This window comes from Bos mutus, chromosome 6 (genome assembly GCF_027580195.1).
Source record: "Bos mutus isolate GX-2022 chromosome 6, NWIPB_WYAK_1.1, whole genome shotgun sequence".
Taxonomy (NCBI): Eukaryota; Metazoa; Chordata; class Mammalia; order Artiodactyla; family Bovidae; genus Bos; species Bos mutus.
The window spans coordinates 68,924,183-68,948,291 of NC_091622.1; the positions used below are offsets into that span (position 1 = coordinate 68,924,183).

Sequence of the window (24,109 nt, forward strand, 5' to 3'; positions counted from 1 at the left end):
GGATCTTTTTATCCCAGTTATTTTTTTCATAACAGTTACATTGCTCTGATGATTTGTGTGTCCGTATTTTCCCACAGTATGGGATTTTGTTGTATTTCTCTCTGTGGTCCCAGCTTCTGGTACATAGTAGATACTTAATAAATGTTTGACAAGTAAATCATGTTTATTTTCCCTGTCACTACATTCTGAATTTTACCTGTCACATGTCTATCAAATCTATTTCTGTCTTTCTATCTTCATTGTCTAGGTGCTGATCTTCATCATCTCTTATATAATTAGGATTTAGCATTAATATTTTATTTGAAAATGAGTTCCACATAATGTTTATTTGAGAGATAGATGGTTTCTGGACTTGAATCAGTGGTTTGAATATAGCAGAGTCAAGGTGTCTTGAGTTCTCTTGGCCTTTGCCTCATGGGGAGGAAGAGTGATGCTGAATTTAGACTGAACAGGGGTAGTAGAAGTTAAATAGGGCCTAAGAAAGTAGAGATGTTTTTAAGTATAGGTCAGTTTGAACTTTAAATTTAATAAATTAATGATGATTTTAAGATAGGAAGATGAGTATGAAAGCAAAAGAGCATAAAGATTTTCACCAATCTAAAGGAGTATGATTGCACCATACTCAAGGATCTGATAGGAGCACAAAGGATGGGCAACTATGGGAGAGATTATGGAGTTAAGTAGATTACTGGTTTATAACTGAATGTAAAGAGTAAGAAGAAAGATTAAGGAAGCAGATGACTGACTTCAAGCTTCTAAGTGTACTGAATTCTTCAAGGCCTTTCATGAACTCTGAAACATGGAGTATTAAACAAGTATCTGGATGTATTTATAGTGAGTGATCTGAGGGAGTTTATGAAAGTCCTTAAGAGTTACAGTTTATTAGACTTTAAGTGACATTAATTTGAACTTTTTAGTAGTTGGAAACATTTTGATCCCACGATCCATGTTTGGTGCCTTCCACTTAATGCTATTCTAAAATAGGTTTAATTTATTATATATTTGGCAACAAAACATTCTTCATAAATTTGAAATAAAATATCTTTATGGTATTTTCTTTCCGTGTTTCATTAAACAAGCTAATAACCCTTTTTTTTAAGGTACAGCAGGGAAGAACTGGAAATGCAGAGAAGGAAACAGCGCTTCCATCTACAAAAGCGGAGTTTACTTCTCCTCCTTCTTTGTTCAAGACTGGACTCCCACCAAGCAGGTTAGTAAGACACTGATGATTTGGTTTATTGAAGGCGTTGGTTTCTTCACCTTGAGTGCTATGTCAAGTATGAAATCTCTGAATGATACATCAAAAAACTGGAACCTTCTATTTGGTTTTTAGTATAAAATGAATTCTTTATGAGAATAATGGAAGGGAGTATTGAATATTTGAGAGGAGAGGAGATGATATGAAATAGTTATTTAGAGTGTGTATGAATAAACTAGGGAAAAGGAGTAGGGTTGCTAGGCAGTTACCTGGAGGGAAATGTGGGGTCAAGTGAGGGCTTCCCCCCCCCGCCCGCCCCCCAGATGGGAGAAATCACAGCACTTTTATATGCTGATAGGAATGAGTTAGAAGATTGAAAAATTGGTGACACGGGAAGAGAGACTGTACATTCCAAACTGTTCTTCAGGTTGATGGCCATAAGTTGAAATGAGACCAGTCAACTTGTTTGGGTGTGTTCCCCTTGCCATTGTCAGGTGTTCAGGTGTTCATGAAGAGTAGCTGGAGTTGGATTTAGCAGGAGTTGAAGTTTTACCAGACATGTATGACAAAGGGATATAGAGAGGGCAAGGAAGGTGAGAGTGTGCTTAAGAGCATGATTATAATGATGAACCATGGCTCCAAGGAGTGATAAAGGGACACTGGTGGATATGACACAGTGCAAAGGATGTAAAAAAATGACTGGAAGAGTTAGCTGACTCATCACTACTGCTGAAAAGAATGGGCAACTACCACCACAGCTTGTAGAAACAAACCCAACATGTCAGTACTGGCACTTTGAAATACAGAGAACAGTATTCATTGCTCATTAGAAAAATTTGTTTTCAGGATTCATCTTCACTTGATCAAAAGGATACTTTTCAGCCACTGTGAAGTATTCCTCTAAATATTTGTTTCTTATTCTTATATATGTACAAAGTGTATCTGTTTTATTCTCTGTACTTAGGGAAATTAGATGTTTTTGAAAGTAAGCTTGTATTGACTTTAGGGAGAAGACAGTGAATGTCTTTTAAGTCATAATAGACACTGCATAGCAAGTATTTAGCAGTAATGAGGTGTACTACTGATGTAGTCACTATTTTTTTTTTTTTAATCTTAGATTATTTTATTAACGTATAGGTGACTGATAGAATGTTTACATAGAAATTATTTTTTAATGGTTCTTTGTACTTGATCAGTAGAAATGTTGGATTTCTGACTTTATGTACTGCCCAGCAAATTGACATAATTAAATAAAATGTTAATATTGAACATATCAGAATGTTTTGCTTAGTTTTAAAAGTTTTCATATGGAACAGGAAACAGAATATTACCATTACTACCAGAAGCCCCTGTTGTGCCCCCTCATTTATTGTTTTCATTTTTTAGTATTGACAAAAATTTAGACTTATGAAGAGGTGCAGGAAAAGTATTATACACAGTTCACTCAGATTCACTAATTATTAACTTTTTGCCATGTTTGCTTTATAATTTCTCAGAAATATTTTTTCCTGAACCATTTGAATGCTAATTATAGACATTGTGCCCTTTTTCCTTGACTACTTCAATGTATATTCCTAAGAACAAGGACATTGTGTTCCATAATTACAGAGAACAGTTATCAAAGCCAGAACATCTAATAATGAATCAGTACTTTAGTATATAACCAGTAAATTTTGCTGATTATTATATTTCAATAATATCTGATAATTCTTTTCTTTCCTCCTGGGTTTAGGGTTCAGTCTAATATTATTCATTACAATTAATTCTTTTATCTCTATTCTTCTTTGATCTAGGACAGTATGAGCATTCTTTGGGTTTGTTGACATTAACTCTTGGAAGAGTTCTATCTGATTATTTTGTAAATCATCCTTCAATCTGGTTTTGTCTGATATTTCTGTATTATTAGGTTTAGGTTTTGCTTTTTGGACAGGACTACTACCTAGGTAATGAATGCTGTGTTCTCATTGAGTTAGTCTATAGGGCGTCATGTCAGTTTGTCTCATTATTAGTGATGATAACTTAATTACTTAGTTGTGGTGGTGTCCTTTGGGTTTCTGCAAAGTTATTGTATAAATAATTTGAGGAGACTGCATCAATATTCTGTCTTTGGACTTTCCCAAGAATTTCAATGTTCAGCTATGATTTTTATTTAATCAGTTATTACTTCAAAATGGTTATCGTCTGTTATTCCTCTTATATTTTAGTTGGCATTCTACTTTAAAAATGGGTTTTCCCACCTCCCTCACTTATTTATTATTAGATGCAGTTTTTATTTTATATGCTTAAGAGAGTATGTGTGACATTAATATGGCTTATTAGTTTGTGTGGATACCACACACACACTGTAATTCATACTGATTCTCAAATTATTCCAAATTTAGTCTGTGGGAACTTCTTTAAACCGGCTCCTATGACCTTTTGACATGTGCCTACCATCTCTTTTTTTGATGATTTCTATATTTTCTAAGCTGAGCGCCGAAGAATTGATGCTTTTGAACTGTGGTGTTGGAGAAGACTCTTGAGAGTCCCTTGGACTGCAAGGAGATCCAACCAGTCCATTCTAAAGGAGATCAGTCCTGGGTGTTCTTTGGAAGGACTGATGCTAAAGCTGAAACTCCAATACTTTGGCCACCTCGTGTGAAGAGTTGACTCATTGGAAAAGTCTCTGATGGGAGGGATTAGGGGCAGGAGGAGAAGGGGATGACAGAGGATGAGATGGCTGGATGGCATCACCAACTCGATGAACGTGAGTTTGAGTGAACTCTGAGAGTTGGTGATGGACAGGGGGGCCTGGTGTGCTGCAGTTCATGGGGTCGCAAAGAGTCGGACACAACTGAGCTACGAACTGATATTTTCTGGTACTCCTAGATGTTTTAGTCTTGTCTTATACTTTCCCTGCCCCTTCCATAGAAGCAACCAAATCTTGAAGGGATCCCGATGCTTTTTAGTTGGAATGGTAGTTAGAAACCACAATCTTGGCACTACTTATCTCATTGCTTTTGAGGTGTTTTAGTCTTTCTAGTCCTTTTCATCCAGAGAAGGCAATGGCACCCCACTCCAGTACTCTTGCCTGGAAAATCCCAGGGATGGAGGAGCCTGGTGGGCTGCCGTCTATGGGGTCGCACAGAGTCGGACAAGACTGAAGCGACTTAGGAGCAGCAGCAGCAGCAGCAGTCCTATTCAGCACTCAGAGCTAGGAAAAATTAAGCAGTTTTGATATGAAATTGCCATATGTACATTATTTTTATAAAATTTTAGTCACACAGTCATGTTTCATTTACTTCCAGTTTGAAACCACAGATTCTACTCCTCTTCCCTTATTTCATATTGCATCTTTTTTTTTTTTTTTTTTTAACTTTTTCAGCTGCCGGCGCGGCGGGTTCCTAAGCTGCACCGTCTCCATGGCGCTGCCAGCAGCCGCCCAGACCCGTTCCCATATTGCATCTTCTTATTAATCATTTAAAAGATAATTTGATCCATTGTTTGTTGCTGTTCAGTATTAGCGTTTTTTCTCCACACTTACTAATTTTTTTCTACATGTTCAGAACATTTAACATAGTTCCACAGGCAAGGCCATCTAAAAGTATACTTAAATTAGTTACTCGTTGCAGTTTTTTTCATTTCTGTCAATAAAAAGTTTCATTTCATATAGTTCTTTTTGTACTTCCTGTTTTTTTAATATAAATAAGCAGATATATAAATACAAATATATATTTTTCCTGTTGCTTTAAAAGAGTATCTTATTAATTTTTTAAAGGGTCAGCAAGAATGAAGTAGTTAAACACACAAGATAAAATTAGCTTTCTTTAGAATTTTACTTTGAACAACTATAATTATTTTTCAAAAAACTCTGGGTGCTTTTCACTACCTGCAATAAAATTTAGCCCTCTGAGTCAGTCTTTGTTGTTGTTCAGTCACTAAGTTGTGGCTGGCACTTTGCACCCCCATGGACTGCAGTGCACCAGACTTTCCTGTCCTTCACTATCTCCTGGAGTTTGCTCAAACTCATGTCCATTGAGTCAGTGATGCCATCCAACTATCTCATCCTCTGTCATCACCTTCTCCTCCTGCCCTCAATTTTTCCCAGCATCAGAGTCTTTCCCAATAAGTCAGCTCTTTGCATCAGGTGGCCAGAGTATTGGAGCTTCAGCATCAGTCCTTCCAACAAATATTCAGGACTGATTTTCTTTAGGATTGACTGGTTTGGTTTCCTTGCAATCCAAGGAACTCTCAAAAGAGTCTTCCCAGTACCACAATTTGAAAGTATCAATTATTCAGCATTCAGCTTTCTTTATAGTCTGACTCTCACATCTGTACATGACTACTGGAAAAACCACAGCTTTGGCTATACAGACCTATGTTGGCAAAGTGATGTCTCTGCTTTTTAATACACTTTCTAGGTTTGTCATAGCTTTCCTTCCAAGGAGCAAGTGTCTTTGAATTTCATGGCTGCAGTCACCATCTGCAATGATTCTGGAGCCCAGGAAAATAAAATCTATTACTCTTTGCACTTTTTCACCTTATATTTGCCATGAAGTGATGACACCAGATGCCATGCTCTTAGTTTTTTGAATGTTGAGTTTTAAGCCAGCTTTCACTGTTTTACCCTCATCAAGAGGCTCTTTAGTTCCTCTTCGCTTTCTGCCGTTAGGATGGTATCATCTGCATGGCTGAGGTTGTTGATATTTTTCTGGACAGTCTTGATTCCAGCTTGTGATTCATCCAGCCCAGCATTTTGTATGATGTGCTCTGTATGGAACAGGGTGACAACATACAGCTTTGATGTACTCCTTTCCCAATTTTGAACTAGTCCATTCTTCTCTGTCCAGTTCTAACTGTAGCTTCTTGTCCTGCATAGAGCTTCCTCAGGGGACAGGTAAGGTGGTCTGGAATTCCCATCTTTTAGAATTTTCCACAGTTTATTGTGATCCATACAGTTAATGACTGTAGTGTAGTCAGTGAAGCAGAAGTAGATGTGTTTTTGGAATTCCCTTGCTTTCCCTATGATTCAACAGATTTTGGCAATTTGGCCTCTGGTACCTCTGTCTTTTTTAAACACAGCTTGTACTACTGGAAGTTCTCTGTTCTTATACTGCTGAAGCCTAACTTGAAGGATATTGCACATTACCTTGCTGGCATATGAAATGAGTGCAGTTGTTTGAACATTCTTTGGCATTGCTCCTCTTTGGATTGGAATGAAAATTAACCTTTTTAGTCTTTAGGACCTTTATAAAATTGGACACCACTGAATCTTTTCAATCTTTATTTCCAACTACAGTGCATAAACCCGCCTTTCTTTTAGGTAGGTCAACCAGGTGTCTTTGGAAATATTATCTCCCTATTGTTTCTATGCTTATTTCTCATATCCATTCTCCCTAGAATTTTGGTTTGTGTTCAAAATCTTAAATTTACAAAGCATACAACCTTGGATGGATATTGTAAACTCTTGAGTCTGTAAAACGGGAATAATAATTTGTAGACTAAGGGATGTAATGAGAAGCAAGTATGTTAGGGCATGAAAGTACATTGCCAACACTCATCAATCTAAGCAATTATACTTTGCTTGATGAGTAATACAAACTAAGAACCTTCCTAATTTATCATTTGAAGTTTTAAACAAGGTGATAGTATATGGGGGTGTATCTTGTGTGTCTTTATTGTTAAAGAATTTAAAGCTTTTTTCCTGGGCAACTTGATGCTGTATTAGTGTGCTTTTAATTACTTTCAGTTACAGACTTAAATATATAAATTATGATCAGATGTTTTGGTCACAGCACCTAAAAGAAAAGTAAAAGGAGGAAACATGTCTAAATTTTATTTCTTCGATTTCTTTTCTTTGGGGGTTTCCATTATATATTCCCTGTGGGAAGTAAGAATTTTCTAGTCAACTTGCTTTGATAAAATTTCTTAAGAGAAAATAAACTTACTCATTCTCAAAAGGGTATTCATCTGAAAGTCAAAAATATTCTGACTTTTCAGTAAATACCCAAATGATAATTGATGCAGACCAAAATATATTATTTATAGCCTTAGAATAGTCTCAAGTTGCATATATTATTTTAATAAGCTATAGAATGATAATTTGCATATATGACTGTTACTTTAAAGGTATCCTCATTGATATTTTTGCAGATGTGTTATATAATGTTGATCTTAGTTTTAAAATTAATTAATATATTTTTTTATTTTTGTCTGCTCTGGATCTTTGTTGCTGTGCAAAGCTTGTCTCTAGTCGTGGGTAGCAGGGGTAATCTCTAGTTGTGGTGCGTGAGCTTCTCATTGTGTTGGCTTCTCTTGTGGAGTATGGGCTCTAAAGCAAGCAGGCTTCAGTAGTTGTGGCTCATGTGGTTAGTTGCCCCAGAGCATGTGGATCTTCCTGGACCAGGGATCAAACCCATGTCCCCTGCATTGGCAGGTAGATTCTTAACCATGGGAACCAGGGATCTTAGTTTTTAAAGCTGCAATTCCGCTTGAAGAACCAATAGAAAATTTCAAGTTGTTTTGAATAAAGAAAAATTAGATGTGACAGGTGTGGAGTGGTGTTTGAGTCTTCAACTTTTAATATTTCTGTGGAACTCAAAATTTAATAGCAGTGTTACTAATATAATTTCTAAATAACAATTAACTTTGTTAGTATAGTGTGTGAAGAAACACTTGGATTTATATTTAACCTGGCCAGCGACATGGAGAGCCTATTTAATGATCCCCAAAGGGCCAGACAATAGAGTGTTGTGTTCGTCATTCTACTATTGATAATGAATCAGTAGCCATATTGGTAGAAAGAGAATGACTACTTTCTTAAACTTAGAACAGTTTCATGACATGGACATTGGATTTGGATATTATATTTGGGTTTGCACTTATGTTAATTTAGGATAGTTTCCTTAAATGTCTAGGCCTCTGTTTCCATGATTGTAAAACGATGGGGCTGGACTATTTTATCTGAAAAAGCACTTCTAATCCTGAATTATTTATTTTCTGGCTAGTCCCTGGTTTACATGGAAGAGGAGATTTGAGAAATTAGGGAATTTGCCTAGATTCATGGCTAAGTAAGAGGCAAAGCCTCTTCACCTTCAAATGCTGCAGGTCAGGAAAGTTGACTTTCATAAGCAAAGCCACAGGGATACTTAAAATCATTTATTTTAATGTAACTTTAAACTTTATATTTGTTGCTTTTACTGCTACTGTTTTAGCATCTTAAGTTTCTTTTATATAAATAATTTGACTTATAATTTTTAACTTAGTTTTTCTTTTGATTTAAGTTTATTTCTTGAAATAAATTGGCCATTTTATAAGGAAGATATTAGTTCTTTAATCTGAAAGTGATACATCTCAGTACTTAGACTGTATAACTCTCCCCACACTTCGCCTTCTCCCTCCCCGCCACCCCCCCCACCACCAAAAAAAATGGTTTCAGTAACTTAGAAAACTCCTATTCTGATTTTGTGATTAATGTCAGGGGTATTTATTAGGAATTTTGGCACTGTATTTTCAATGAGAATTTTGTGCTTTTGAAAACTAAAAGTAAAAACTGTAGCTGAAAGCTGCACACACTCTTTTGAGCAGAAGATAGAAAATGAGATTCCAGCTCTTATAATGAATGTAACTGAGAAATGAGGAGTTATTTTTGAAGCATTCCTTAAGTCTATATAAGAAGAGTTGTACAATGGTTGAAATCCATTTCATAAATTACTGTATTTGGAGACACAGACTTTTCTCACCATGTTACTCTTAATTTATATAGTACTGTGTTTTTGCTTTTTTTTTTTAACTCTTGAAGCTAACTGTAAAGAATAATACAGTCTAGTATAGAGTCTAGTTTGTTTTGTTCATTCAGATTTGTTACTCTTCTAAAGCCAGTTAATGAGAAGAATGAAGTAGTTTTAATGAACACAGAAAATTGGAATTGGCGTTACAGATGATTGCTATAATCTTATCCAAGTGTTCAGTTTATTTCTGTATTTTGTTTCCATTTTAAATTTTAAACTGTGCTCCTTTTAGTTTATTAGTTGCAAATTCTAAGTTGTTTCCCCATCTGTTTGCCTTGAAGTGATGGGACCAGATGCCATGATCTTAGTTTTCTAAACGTTAAGCTTTAAGCCAACTTTTTCACTCTGCTCTTTCGCTTTCATCAAGAGGCTCTTTAGTTCCTCTTCACTTTCTACCATAAGGGTGGTGTCATCTGCATATCTGAGGTTATTGATATTTCTCCCTGCAATCTTCATTTCCACTTGTCCTTCCTCCAGCCCAGCGTTTCTCATGATGTACTCTGCATATAAGTTAAATAAGCAGGGTGACAATATACAGCCTTGATGTACTCCTTTTCCTATTTGGAACCAGTCTGGTGTTCCATGTCCAGTTCTAACTGTTGCTTCCTGACCTGCATACAGGTTTCTGAAGAGGCAGGTCAGGTGGTCTGGTATTCCCATCTCTTTCAGAATTTTCCACGGTTTATTGTGATCCACACAGTCAAAGGCTTTGGCATGGTCAATAAAGCAGAACTAGATGTTTTTCTGAAACTCTCTTGCTTTTTCGATGATCCAGCAGATGTTGGCAATTTGATCTCTGGTTCCTCTGCCTTTTCTAAAACCAGCTTGAACATCAGGAAGTTAACGGTTCTCGTATCGATGAAGCCTGGCTTGGAGAATTTTGAGCATTACTTTACTAGTGTGTGAGATGAGTGCAATTGTGCGGTAGTTTGAGCATTCTTTGGCATTGCCTTTCTTTGGGATTGGAATGAAAACTGACCTTTTCCAGTCCTGTGGCCACTGCTGAGTTTCCCAAATTTGCTGACATATTGACTGCAGCACTTTCAGAGTATCATCTTTCAGGATTTGAAATAGCTCAACTGGAATTCCATCACCTCCACTAGCTTTGTTCGTAGTGATGCTTCCTGAAGCCCACTTGACTTCACATTCCAGGATGTCTGGCTCTAGGTGAGTGTGAGTGATCACACCATCGTGATTATCTGGGTCATGAAGATCTTTTTTGTACAGTTCTTCTGTGTATTCTTGCCACCTCTTCTTAATATCTTCTGCTTCTGTTGAGTCCATACGATTTCTGTCCTTTATCGAACTCATCTTTGCTTGAAGTGTTCCCTTGGTATCTCTAATCTTGTTGAAGAGATCTCTAGTCTTTCCCATTCTATTGTTTTCCTCTATTTCTTTGCATTGATCACTGAGGAAGGCTTTCTTATCTCTCCTTGCTATTCTTTGGAATTCTGCATTCAAATGGGTATATCTTTCCTTTTTTCCTTTGCTTTTTGCTTCCCTTCTTTTCACAGCTGTTTGTAAGGCCTCCTCAGACACCCATTTTGCTTTTTTGCATTTCTTTTCCTTGGGAATGGTCTTAATTCCTGTCTCTTGTACAGTGTTCATGAACCTCCATCCATAGTTCATCAGGCACTCTGTCTATCAGATCTTGTCCCTTAAATCTATCTCTCACTTCCACTGTGTAGTCATAAGGGATTTGATTTAGGTCATACCTGAATGGTCTAGTGGTATTCCCTACTTTCTTCAGTTTAAGTCTGAGTTTGGCAATAAGCAGTTCATGATCTGAGCCACAGTCAGCTCCCGGTCTTGTTTTTGCTGACTGTATAGAGCTTCTCCATCTTTGCCTGCAAAGAACATAATCAGTCTGATTTTGGTGTTGACCATCTGGGGATGTCCATGTGTAGAGTCTTCTCTTGGGTTGTTGGAAGAGGGTGTTTGCAATGACCAGTGCGTTCTCTTGGCAGAACTCTGTTAGCCTTTGCCCTGCTTCATTCTGTACTCCAAGGCCAAATTTGCCTGTTACTCCAGGTGTGTCTTGACTTCCTACTTTTGCATTCCAGTCCCGTATAATGAAAAGGACATCTTTTGGGGGTGTTTGTTCTAGAAGGCCTTGTAGGTCTTCACAGAACCGTTCAACTTCAGCTTCTTCAGCGTTACTGGTCGGGGCATAGACTTGGATTACCGTGATATTGAATGGTTTGCCTTGGAAACGAACAGAGATCATTCTGTCATTTTTGAGATTGCATCCAAGTACTGCATTTCGGAGTCTTGTTGACTATAATGGCTACTCCATTTCTTCTAAGGGATTGCAGCCATGAAATTAAAAGACACTTACTCCTTGGAAGGAAAGTTATGACCAACTTAGCATATTAAAAAGCAGAGACATTACTTTGTCCACAAAGGTCCATCTAGTCAAGGTTACGGTTTTTCCAGTGGTCATGTATGGATGTGAGAGTTGGACTATAAAGAAAGCTGAGCGCCGAAAAATTGATGCTTCTGAACCGTAGTGTTGGAGAAGACTCTTGAGAGAGTACCTTGGACTGCAAGGAGATCCAACCAGTCCATCCTAAATGAGATCAGTCCTGGGTGTTCATTGGAAGGACTGATGTTGAAGCTGAAACTCCCAATACTTTGGCCACCAGATGCAAAGAGCTGACTCATTTGAAAAGACCCTGATGCTAGGAAAGATTGAGGGCAGGAGGAGAAGGGGATGACAGAGGATGAGATGGTTGGATGGCATCACCGACTCAATGGACATGGGTTTCGTGGACTCCAGGAGTTGGTGATGGACAGGGAGGCCTGGCATGCTGCGGTTCTTGGGGTCTCAAAGAGTTGGACATGACTGAGTGACTGAACTGAAGTTCTTTTTTTAAGCTTTTTTCCAATGTCATAATTCTTTTAAACCAATTCAAACTCTTTTAAGAGGAATAATAGAATTCTATTACAGTGTAGAATTACTAAAATATTTAAACCTGCTTGGGTTTCTTATAATAGACAAACCTAAGACTTTTGAAGTGGATGTTAAATGAGCATTAAATCTAAAATTGACTTCCTCGTTTGTTCTTGCACTACTTACTGTTCTGTCTTAATTTGTATACTGAAAAAAATGAGATTTGTATACTGAAAAAATGTACCTGTTCTTCAAAGCATTTGAGCACTCTGAATGCATATTGCTATATTGTGTGGCTTGTAAGATTTTATGTGATTGCACATATGAAGGTCTTTATTTTTTTAAATTACCTGTAGAAGCATGTCTTTTCCTATCAGTGATACACTTAAAAAATGCAACTGAGCTTAAAATATGGTAATCTCTACCAAAAGTGGATCCTGCTGTTCCTGTTGCAAACAGATTGGTAGATAGTATATTTGGAATCCAGTGCATAATATGTACTCCACTCTTGTTCTCCTCTCGATCTAAAATGTCCTTCCTTCCCATCTGATATGGCTAAATCCATTCTACATGTCTTCTAAGGCTTTTTCCTAAGTAACTTAAAAAAAGTAAGATCAATTTTCATGCAGAATTGTTACAGCCGTCTATTCAGTTTATGACCTGAGTTAGATAATCATACCACCAAGTACATCTGTCTTTAATTTAAAAATATAAAATAGTCACATTGTACTTGTTTTCCTAGAGATTTCAGTCTTAAAATATCTTCTGCTTTGTTCTTATTAGAATCTCTGTTGTGAGAAAACTACATTCATAGATTTCTGCAAGGATATGTGTTCCATTCCTTTTGTTTTTTTTTTAGAATAGAGGTTCTCAACTTTCTTTGAAGCAGTAAGCCCTTTGAAAATTTGCTGCAAACAGTGGACTCTTGCCTAGAAAATACATGTATATTTATGCACATATTTAGGTTCAGAGACTTCTTGATTTCTCTGTATCCCATGCATGCTAGTTAAGAACTCTTGCCCAGAAGTACAATTAAATCCTTAGGGCAAGCCTGACCATCAAGAGGGCAGTGTTCTCAAACCACATTGTTTTGCTCCCCCGATTAAATTGCTTTTATTGACTAGTACATTGTTATGCTTCACCCAGTATGAAGGAAACTTGAGAAACAGGATGTGAAATTCACTTCTGTTTTGGCTATAGTAATATTGGAGACTTTGTCACTATTTCATTGTTTTTCAAAGCATTAGATTGCCATCCATTAGAGGGGTATTAGATCAGTTTGGTGGTCTGAGCCACCAAATATTAATTGATTTTAGTTTTTTTCCCCTGTATTATATGTAAATATTAATAAAGGCATATTTGATTTTAATGTTACCATTTTCCTTTATAGTGTTAGTACTGTTTTATGAAACTTCTGTTTTTGTTTTTTATATAATGTATATGCTGGATTCCTGTGTAAAATATATTTCCTAAATAACTGTTTTGTGGTTTAAAAGCTTAAAAACTACTGCAGTCTATCATACTTTCTTTTAAGATATAATCAAAGAAGAAATTTCTTGTCTTTTTACTATCTATAAAATGGGAGAGGTAAAATGCTACCTCATAGGATTGTTATGAGGTATAAATATATGTAAAATGCTTAGAACAGTGCTTTCCTAGCACCATAGTAGGTGTTCAGTGAATGCTAGCTATCATAATTACCAAGAAAAGTAATCTTCAGTGCTGGTGTTTTGTTTTTATCTTAAATGCACACTAGAGACTTTTGTTATTAAGAATGTCCTTTATTTTGGCTGTCAAAAAATAAACCAAGAAATAAATTTGTGGCCAAAGATTAATAACTAACCTTTTGTCCATCTTCCCTTGGTCCCGAGTTCATTACTTTAGGTTTTCTGTTGTATCTGTGTAAGCAGCTCTCATACCCTTTCTGGAACATCAGAGTTCTCAAAATATGACGTTTAATTTGATTCCATTAAAATTTTAGAGTTGTTTTCATATTCATCTGTGTTAGGAGGAGAGGTAGAGGTTCTTGTGAATATTTACTGCCTGTATTAAACTAGTTGATGAAACAGTAGCTGCCACCATGGTTAGTTGCTGTCTTTTCACTTTTTACTATGTGATTGAGTCTAATATAGAGAAGAGAATCTTGATACTCCATTAACTGTTGTCTGCCTTACTGAACAAGATTTTAAGTCCAATTAAATCTGTGCTTTGTAGAAATCCAAGTTATAGTAGATCTTCATGGTGAAGCTCTTCTATGTTAATATTAAATATTGTCAAGGTAAATGTTACTATGATACATATGTATCTTTTCTAAAATAACAAAATTTCTCATCAATTTCTAATTCCTAATAAAATTTTTGATTCAGTTAAATCAATTTGTATGGTAACAGTGCTTGGGCAAGGAGATGTTACTATTATGGAAATATAAGGAATTGCAATTTTTTAGACTCCCTCTAGCCATATGTGTTTGTTAAAACTAATTTCTCATTTGTATGTTTTTAGAAACATAGTATTTGACATTTTGAATCTTTAGTGATAGCCTGCTAAGTCACTGCAGTCACGTCTGACTCTTTGTAACCGTATGGACCATATCCCACCAGGCTCCTCTGTCGATGGGATTCTCCAGGCAAAAATGCTGGAGTGGCTGCCATGCCCTCCTCCCCGGGATCTTGCCCACCAAAGGATAAGACGCATGTCTCCTGCAGCTCCTGTATTTCATGCGGGCAGATTCTTTACCACTGAGCCATGGGGAAGCCCTTTTAGTGATAGAGAAATCCATTTAAAGCTGAAAAAGATAATCAGACTTCTCTACACTGAAGATCAAATTTTGTTAAATGAGTACTCCCATATGGCCCAGAATTTCTGAAAGCACAAATGCTTAGAAATCCATGGTCAAAGTTATAGAATCTTTCCCTTTTGTTACTTTTAACAATTTGGAGGATTTGTAATGCAGGTTGCAAACCCAAACAACTTTGTGAGAATTTATTCTTGACAGGAATAAATTTAAAAAGAGTGGAGTGGGGAGAATCTGGTGATTGAGAACAGAAGAGAATGGAAAAGAAAACAGAGTAGAAATAAGGATTTTTACGGTGAAGTCTAGGTACAATAAGTGGTGAGAGAAGTCCAGACCTCAGAAAATATATACCTTTATCTGCTGAGACGTTAAAATCTGAGATATGTTTTTATATGGGAGAACGGGTGGCATGTGCATTTCATGTGAAATTATAGTGGTCATAGCTTTATAAGTATTCTAAATTTTAGGAAAAAATTACAGCAGTATTTGTTTTGTCAGAAGTATATGAATTTTCCTAATCTGTGAATGTTAGGATAGTTTCCCAGCTACACTAAAGGATACAAGTGAAGGAAAATCACTTTTGATCTTTGAGATCATAAGGAAACTTGGGGAGGTCAGTGACCCAGGCGTAAAATCAGTAAGGCTTGAACATTTAAAAAAATATATTGATAGAAATCTTACATGGGCAGGATCAGTAGTTAAAGACATTTTAAATGATATTATAGGCTTTTTATAGGGCTCTCTTTTTCTGAGCATAAGATTATTTATTGGTCATTTCAAGGTTTACTTGAGACATATTTCCACCAATTCTTGCTTTCCAAAAGTCCTAAGTTTTTCAAGGGCTGCTGTATCTTGCTGGAAGGCAGCATGGCTCAAGGGAAGGAATCTGAGGCTTTGAAATCAGAAAGACTCAGATGTGTAAATTAGTTTTGCCATTTAGTTAATACTGAGGTCAGTGATATCACTCTAGCTCTAGCTTTATCATCTGACTGGTATATGTTAATTTTCTTTAAGGGTTATGGTGAGGTTTAGGTATAGAATGTAATTGTTCAACAAATAGTAGCTGTTGTTACTAGTCATTTTAAGGAACCTAACTTGATGACTGTGGAAGGATTTATTGTATTTTGATTGTTCTAAAATTTTAAAAGCACAGTTGTTCAGAACTGAAGTACAGATAAAGAGAAATTCATCTAATTTGTGTCCATTTTTCATTGCCAATGCCTACAAGTGACTTTTGTATTTTATTAACCATATGCATTTTTATAAAGTCCTTAATGTATAAATGGCTTTTAATGTTATTTTATTTTTTTAAATTTAACTTGTTAGATTTTCCTATTAAATTTGCAGCATTATTTTGTGATAGACTGTTTTTCCATCTACTTACAAACTTTAATAGTTGTAAATACAGTTGGAGGTGGGCCTGGTATTTAAATATTTGAAGCTTTCTAATGGCAATGCAGAACTGGTTCCCTTTTTATTCTTTTCTGATGCTCAGAATAAATTACTAAGAAAAATATTCTTTGTGTCTCAGAATGAGCATTATATATTTTCAGGCCCTTTTGAAGAATTTTTTAATCTGTAATATAACTGTGGTATGTATTACAATTATAGTGGCCAATAAATTTTATTTCCATTTGTTTAGCATTTCCTACCTGTTTCAATTCCACAAAGGTAAATTCAGTTGGAGAGTACTAAAAAATAATAAACTTTAAAGAAAACCTTCAAGTATACTTAAAAATTAGCATTATGATTATTGTTAGATGTGCTAGTCTTAGCTCATTAATAAAACTTTTTACCTAAATGAAGTTTTTTCCAAAGTGTGTTGTGATAGTTTTATTTTAAATTACATTGCAAAGGGTTTTGGGCTTTATTTCTTTTTGGGGGGGGGGGCTTTATTTCTTACCTAATATGTATATACTGTCCAAACATCTAGTTAGGTGAAACTGAAATGATTCACTTTTTACGTTACAGGAGATTACCTGGGGCAATTGATGTTATTGGTCAGACTATAACTATCAGCCGAGTAGAAGGAAGGCGACGGGCAAATGAAAACAGCAATATACAGGTTTAGTATTTTATGAATTATTATCTTTAAATGAAAGATTATATCTATGTTCTCATTTAATTTATTCAGTCATAGCCCTCTTCTATGTGTTAGGTACTTTTGGTGCTTTTAATACAAAGGGGATTTAAAATGTGAATTAATCACTGCAACATAATCACTATGTTATTATAAAACTGTTCTATTTAAAATGTATAACCTTTGGATATTTTTCAGTAAAATTTCTTTTCCTTGCTATGAGTGTGATATATAGACTCATTGGACTAAAAAAGGAAGGTATGGGAAAAGTTTAAAGAAAATAAAATCATCCATAGTTCTGCCATTTAAAGACAACTACTCTTAACATTTTGATACACCTTTTCCTCATCACTAAGTCAGACTGGGACAGATACAACTACAATTATATTTTTGTGTATCCATTTTTTCCCGTTTAAAATTATCATTTGCATTTTTCTGTATTCTTAACAATTTGATTTAAAATCTCCTCTTGATAGATTTATTCTGTGGCTGTACCATAATTTATTTAATGTGACATTTCTGAGAGAAATAGATCTCATGCTTTTCAGTTAAAAGGATGAAAGGAGATGAGTTATTAGTAGCTTGGATAACTCAAGTTTGAACTTGAGTAACTTAAGATTTTCAGCTGTTAATTGACCACACTTTTTCATTATTAATTTTCTTTCTCTAAGTACTTTAAAAAATATCCAAAGTGTTCTGATTCTTATTACTTTTAATAAATTAATCATATGAATGTTCTTTTTAGCACCTTTAAAGGTAAATTATTCCTAAACTGGAAGATAATCCTCTTTCTGTCCCCCACAGTTAAAAGGCCATGCTTATTCTTAAAATAACTCTGCTTTCTACTTTAAAAAATAGCTTTTCAACATAAGCCTTACAAAAATTACTGTACTTAAATGTAGGAAAAGTTAATGAAAGGAAGGATTATCTGTTCAAATGATATGCTTTTGCCAGCAAGGATTTGAAAAGTATAAATATATAACATTATGTTGCCTGCTTTTTCTGTTTTTCCCAAACACATTTGCACATTAGAGTCTGTCAGGGATCTTGTAAAAAATTCATATTTCTAGGTGCCACTCTCCTGTGGGTTTGATGCTTGTCCCTTACCTATTCACAAAGATTGGTATTTTGTAAATACTTTTGCCTATTGAGTATAAACCCTTGTTCTTAAAGTTCCAAGGCTCGGATGAAGAAGCTTTTTATATATCCAGTGCCTGTTACTTGCACTCTATTTGATGCATGCCGTACAACCTCTTACTTTGCAACCTGAGATGACAGGCTTTGGTATAATGCATATCTGGTTCTGCTGCCGTCTTAGTTTCTTAATTCTGATATCTGTGACTAATGATTATAATGCCTTAATTTGAATACTTTAACTTTGGTTGAGTAACAAAGATAATACTCATTACATTTTATTTGTGAAATACTTAATTGTCTCTTGCTTACAACGTTATTAAATCTCTTAGTTATTCCATAAGAATTTTACTTGTAATGATTCACTTTTTCCTAGGCTTTGACTATGAACATTTTTAAAAGTGTGTTTGAGTGTATACTCACATATGTGTAATGTTCACTCATACCCCATGCATAGAACAGTTAGTCCTACTTCTCCAAAATACGTGTATGTGAATAAAACTTATTTCTTAGATTAAATGAGATTCATTTACTGCGTTTACTCTTAGATAAGAATATTTATTCACCTTTTTACTTAACTGTGCTCTATAATTTTAGGTCCTTTCTGAAAGATCTGCTACTGAAGTAGACAACAATTTTAGCAAACCACCTCCATTTTTCCCTCCAGGAGCTCCTCCAACTCACCTTCCACCTCCTCCATTTCTTCCACCTCCTCCAACTGTCAGCACTGCTCCACCTCTGATTCCACCACCAGGTAAATAGTAAATAAGACATTTGATTCTGAAAGAAAAATAGCCTATGAGTGTTTTGAAATTTTGAACTTAACAATTAAAGTATATATTTGAAAACAGAATCTTCACCGCATTACATTAAAAGTAGTAGAATAAGAAATTTATGCTCAATCTTCAATAGATTCACACTGAATCAGATGTATATGTGTCTTAACAATTTCAGCAAAGCAAAGAGGCAGTGTACTAAAATAAAGACAAGTGGACTAAAACTGTGTTCTAAAAATATGATAGTGATTCCCCAAATTAAAGTTGCTGATTGTGTATGTATAAACTCACATTGAGTCATGTTACCTTGTTTTGAAAAAAAAAAAAATTAACGATACTTTTAGAATTGCGTAGGTTAAAAAAAATTATGACGAGAATGAAATGAAAATCTCAAGTCCAGTTGTCGTCTTTCTTTGTATACTGGTTTCCTTTTTGGAGACTGTTTCTGGGTGCCAGGGGCCTATTAAGCATGACAGAAAATTAATGTCAGTTTTTATAATATTCTTAGCCACTTTTGGTTATTTATTAAAAGCTAGATCAGTGGTAGTAGGAAAAAATTTACAAATAATTCCCTAATTGTATACTTTCAACTTTTGTCTGATAGCCTTCGTTATTTTATTCACAATAGGCTTTTAATATTTATAACCCTTAGCCGGTTTTTAATGAAACTAACCAGATTGAGATAATTATTTTCTTCCTAGGGAGAGCTCCAGTAATAAGGGTTAAAAATTAGCTGCTGGTCCTAACCAGAACTACATGTGCCACATATGTAAAAAGTTGCTTTTTATTAATAAAATCAGTTTATACTAGAGAGCCACGTTCACTCACTCACATTGCTTTTACCAGAGAGTTGTCTTTAAGAGTTGGCAGTTCTGATTAGAGTACAGAGGCATTTAAGGGATCTGAATAATCCTTTGTAATATTCATCCTTTTCCTCTAAAATTCAGCTATTGCACCAGCCCCACAACCACAGCACCTTTGATTTCCTTCTGAGATTCTGCTTTCCAAAAAGGATAAGAAAATTATGAAACATGACTTTGGCTTTAGGGAATCTGTTGTCTCAAAAATAGTAGAAAGAGAAGATTAGATAGGTATGACTTGCTTACTCCAGACTGCATTATTTCTCAAGTTCAGTGAATTTCTTCTTCTGACAATAAATTGCTTGTTCTGAAACTGAAACCATTCAGAAGTTAAGATTCAATCTGTGGTTATTAGATTTTTGATGTGGTGAGAATTAACTAATGATAAGAGAAAGTAATGAGGACTTAGTGATTCATAAATGGATCTTTTGTCCTATGAGAAAGATAAAATGTAGAAATAATGAGACTAAAAGATGATCAGTGCATATGGTCATAGTCTTTAAATTGCTTTGTAATCTTATTTAATTACTAAAGTTGATTTAAAAGAATTTTTTTATTTACTACCTAATATAGTTTATCCCCAGGTATTCTTCAACACTTGTTATTAAAGTAAGTGAGAGAAAATAGTGGTACAAATTAATAACAAAGGAATAAATACCTCACTGGTGTAAGAATATTTAGAAGCTCTGTAGGATATTGATAGGCAGTGGCATTATCTGGATGTGTGTACTTTTTCAAAATGGTAAAAATCATTTCATTTCTTTGCCATATAATCTCTGTTTATAAGGATAACAAATCTATTATTAAAATGTTTAGATTAGCTATGGAATTATACCGTAGAGTACCACTGATTATTTTTTTGTTGTTTAAGCTGTTTAATGTTAATTTGCAATTGCATGCTTTCCATATTTTTAACACCTGTACAGATTTCTTTTGATGCTTATCCTTATATTACCTTTCCGTGTCATCCTGTCAGCATTTAAGGAATACAAATTCAGATGAATTCTAATGCTGATTTAAGCAGTATATATTGGTTGGGATCTTTGATATAGTGAGAATTAACTAAATAAAAAGAGAAAATAATGAAGACTTAATGATTCATAATGGGTCTTTTGTCCTATGAGAAAGATAAAATATGGAAATAATGAGACTAAAAGATGATCAGTGCATGTGGTCATAGTCTAACTGGTATATTTGCTAGGGGTGATGGTGAGGGAAAGATACTAGTTCATGTTAAAACCAAATATTTGTTAAGTTGAGGCTATCTGGATTACTCCTTGTGAGCTGTTGGAGAGAGCATAAGCACTCCATTTCCATCTGTGTTTCCTCGCAGTGCCAATCACAGAGATCCTGTGTATACCTGACATTCCCTACATGTGTTAGCTAATTGAGTTAGCAACATATTTATGTATCCGTAACACCAAAGAAATTTTCAGATTGACAATTGGTACAGTCACACAGGCTCTTACCAGTCAGAGTGGGCACTGGCTTTAAACAACAGTATGGCTGCATTAATATATATACCAGATGAATATAGGCAGTGATTAAAGCCACATTTGCAGTTACCATTTACCACAGAGTCATATGATTACAGCATATTCTGTAGAGTTTGCTATAATTTAGATCATCTTAAGAATCATAAGCGGCTAATGAAAGAAAGCTGTGGCTCAAGCAGTCTTTTCGTAAGTATTGCTTTTAAAAGTACTCTGTCTTAGAGAAACCTTGGGTTTTCTTTTTGCCTCCTTCAGAAATACTGAAAGAAAAAATGGAATAAATCTTTGGAGAATTAATTTAAACATTCTAATGTTGGCTTTGTTAACATCAGCTTTCAAATGTTTAAGTTTTTAAGACTGTAGAGCTGTATATGATGTGGAACAAATATAGTAATGTTGTATTATGCCCTTAATTTGGGGTGTTAATCCAGATTTGTCTGGAATAGTCCTATTAAACCTATTGTCCCAGCTTAATTGTTATTCACTCAGAAATGCCCTGGTGTGGAGGGTAACATTTATGATCAACTCTTGGAGGTTTACAGATGTGGCTTATTGCATGAGTAGACACTTGTGGTGGTGGCTTAGTTGCTAAATTGTATCCAGTTCTTGCAACCCCAGGACTTCCCTGGTGGCTCAGACCGTAAAGCGTCTGCCTACAATGTGCGAGACCCGGGTGCAATCCCTGGGTTGGGAATATCTCCTGGAGAAGGAAATGGCAACCCGCTCCAGTATTCTTGCCTGGAAAATCCCATGGACAGAGGAGCCTAGCGGGCTACAGTCCGTGGGGTCGGAAAGAGTTGGACATGACTGAGCGCCGTCACTTTCACTTTCATGGACTGAAGCCTTCCAAGCTCCTCTGTCCACGGGATTTTCTAGGCAAGAATACTGGAGTGGGTTGCCATTTTCTTCTCCAAGGGATCTCCCTGATCCAGGGATCGAATCCTGGTATCTTGCATTACAGTCGAATTCTTTACCCACTGAGGTACCAGGGAAGCTGCTTCATTCAAGAAGCTTTCACTGTAAAATAGTTAACAGAAAAGAGATGTGTTGTTTCCTCTCCCCCTCAAACACACATCTACAGCGTATGTGAAGTCTTGTTATAACAGACAAAGTCATGTTTCTGGCCACAGTAGATTTGTCTAAAGAGTAAAGGAGGTTTTGTATTGGCGAGTACAATAAACATGTAAGGGACATTCGGTCCTAAATTAATGACTTCTGGATTAGCTTTTCTAAATGGAAAAGTAATATGGTTCCTTGCTACCATACTGATAGTAGCTTGAAAACAAACACTGTAACTTATTCAAGATCTTCCTTAATTTTCAGAAAATCTATTATTTTTAGTAATCCAGAAAATACTTTCTATTGTATGAGTTTTTTCAGACACACATTATTAGTGTGCTTTCATACTTTCACTGAGTAATAATAGAAATAAAAGTTAATGTTTATTGAATGCTACTGTTGAAAGCACTGTTCTGAACACATACCATGTTTTAGTTCAATTTGATTCTCAACACCATCTGAAGTAGATACTATTCTGGTTTTACAGATGAGAAAACTGGAATCATAATAGCTAGAAAGTAGCAGAACCAGAATTCTAACATAGGCAATTTTGCTTGAATGCCTGTTTCATTCAACTACATTGAAATGAAGAAGTTAATCATTACCTATCTGTATTCACCCTGGTAACATGGCCTAAAAGCTCTTTAAAAAATTTTTCTTGTTTTGAAAGTGCATGCATATATATTTGTGATTAAGGAAGTTCGGGAGTGAAAAGTAGGAATCAGACTTTAATTCAATTAATTGAAGTTTTGGGCTTCCTAGGTGGCTCAGTAGTAGAGTCCGCCCGTCAATTCAGGAGATTCAGCTTCAGTTCCTGGATCGAGAAGATCCCTGGAGAAGAAAATGTCAGTCCACTCCAGTGTTCTTGCCTCAGAAACCCCATGGAGTGAGCCTAGCAGGCTATAGTCCATGGGGTTGAAAAGAGTCAGACACGACCTAGTGACCAAACAGCGATAGTAATTGAGGTTTTACTGTTTGCCTGATTTGTGTTAAGAAGTCTGTTTACTGATTAAACCAGTTTTTAAATACGTGTGTGTTGGAAGAAAAATTGTAGAATTGGAAGGATTGATAATATAGAGCAGTTGATTTTGTGTGGGTGTGTGTGTTTGTGATAACATGACATAATATTGATCATCTTACCCATTTGTAATTGTACAGTTCAGTGGCATTAAGTACATTCACAGTGTTGTATAACCATCACCCCTATCTATACCAAAAACTTTTCCATCATTCATAACAAAGCCTATATATTCATTAAACATAATACCTTCCTCCCTACTGTAGCTTCTGGTGGCTTCTTTCTGTCTCTCTGAATTTGCCTACTCTTGGTGCCTTATATAAGTGGAGTCGTACAGTATTTGTCTGTGTCTGGTTTATATTATTATTTTTTAATAACGTTTTAATGCACAGTTGTAAATAGGCTGTTTTTTAAACTTTGATCAAACTGTATTATGTTTTATGATAGATTTTTAATTTAGATTTTAAATGTTAATTTACTTTTAGTGTCATATTTTATGTTCATTTTTATATAATTTAGTTTGTTGAACGAGAGAAGGGAGAGTCAGTTTAACTCCTGTCTTGTTACCTTAATCAGTGTTAAGGCTCATGTGAATATTGTTAAGTCTTGGAAACAATTGAAATCTAGCACATGAGTAGAATTCTACTAAGTTGAATAAGTCTCTTTGCTTTACGGAGATGGAGCCCAGACCATAGATAAGTCATCTCTGCTTTTAAAGTTGGATATAGAATTTAATGGGCTTCCCTAGAGGCTCAGACAGTAAAGAATCTGCAGTGCAGGAGACCCAGGTTCGTTCCCTGGGTTGGGAAGATCCCCTGAAGAAGGGACTGGCAACTGACTCCAGTATTCTTGCCTGGAGAATTCCATGGACAGAGGAGCCTGGCAGGCTATAGTCCATAGGGTCACACACAGTCAGACATGACTGAAGCAACTTAGCATATATGCATGCATGCATAGGGTTTAGGCTCTTTATCTAGATTTCAAAATGTATAAAATTCTGCATTTTAGAGCAAAGTATTTTTTTTCCTAGAAGAC

At 35.5% G+C, this 24,109-nt stretch overlaps 1 protein-coding gene across 14 annotated transcripts in view; it reads left to right on the forward strand.

Annotated features, from left to right (window-relative positions):
• Positions 1-24,109, forward strand: part of FIP1L1 (factor interacting with PAPOLA and CPSF1) — a 65,176-nt gene that overhangs the window by 18,534 nt on the left and 22,533 nt on the right. For all 14 annotated transcript variants that reach the window (XM_070372413.1, XM_014479432.2, XM_014479433.2 and 11 more), the window contains 3 exons: positions 1,101-1,210; positions 16,626-16,719; positions 18,466-18,622. In XM_070372413.1, the coding sequence (XP_070228514.1) occupies positions 1,101-1,210; positions 16,626-16,719; positions 18,466-18,622 (361 nt within the window). The remainder of the gene's footprint in view (positions 1-1,100; positions 1,211-16,625; positions 16,720-18,465; positions 18,623-24,109) is intronic.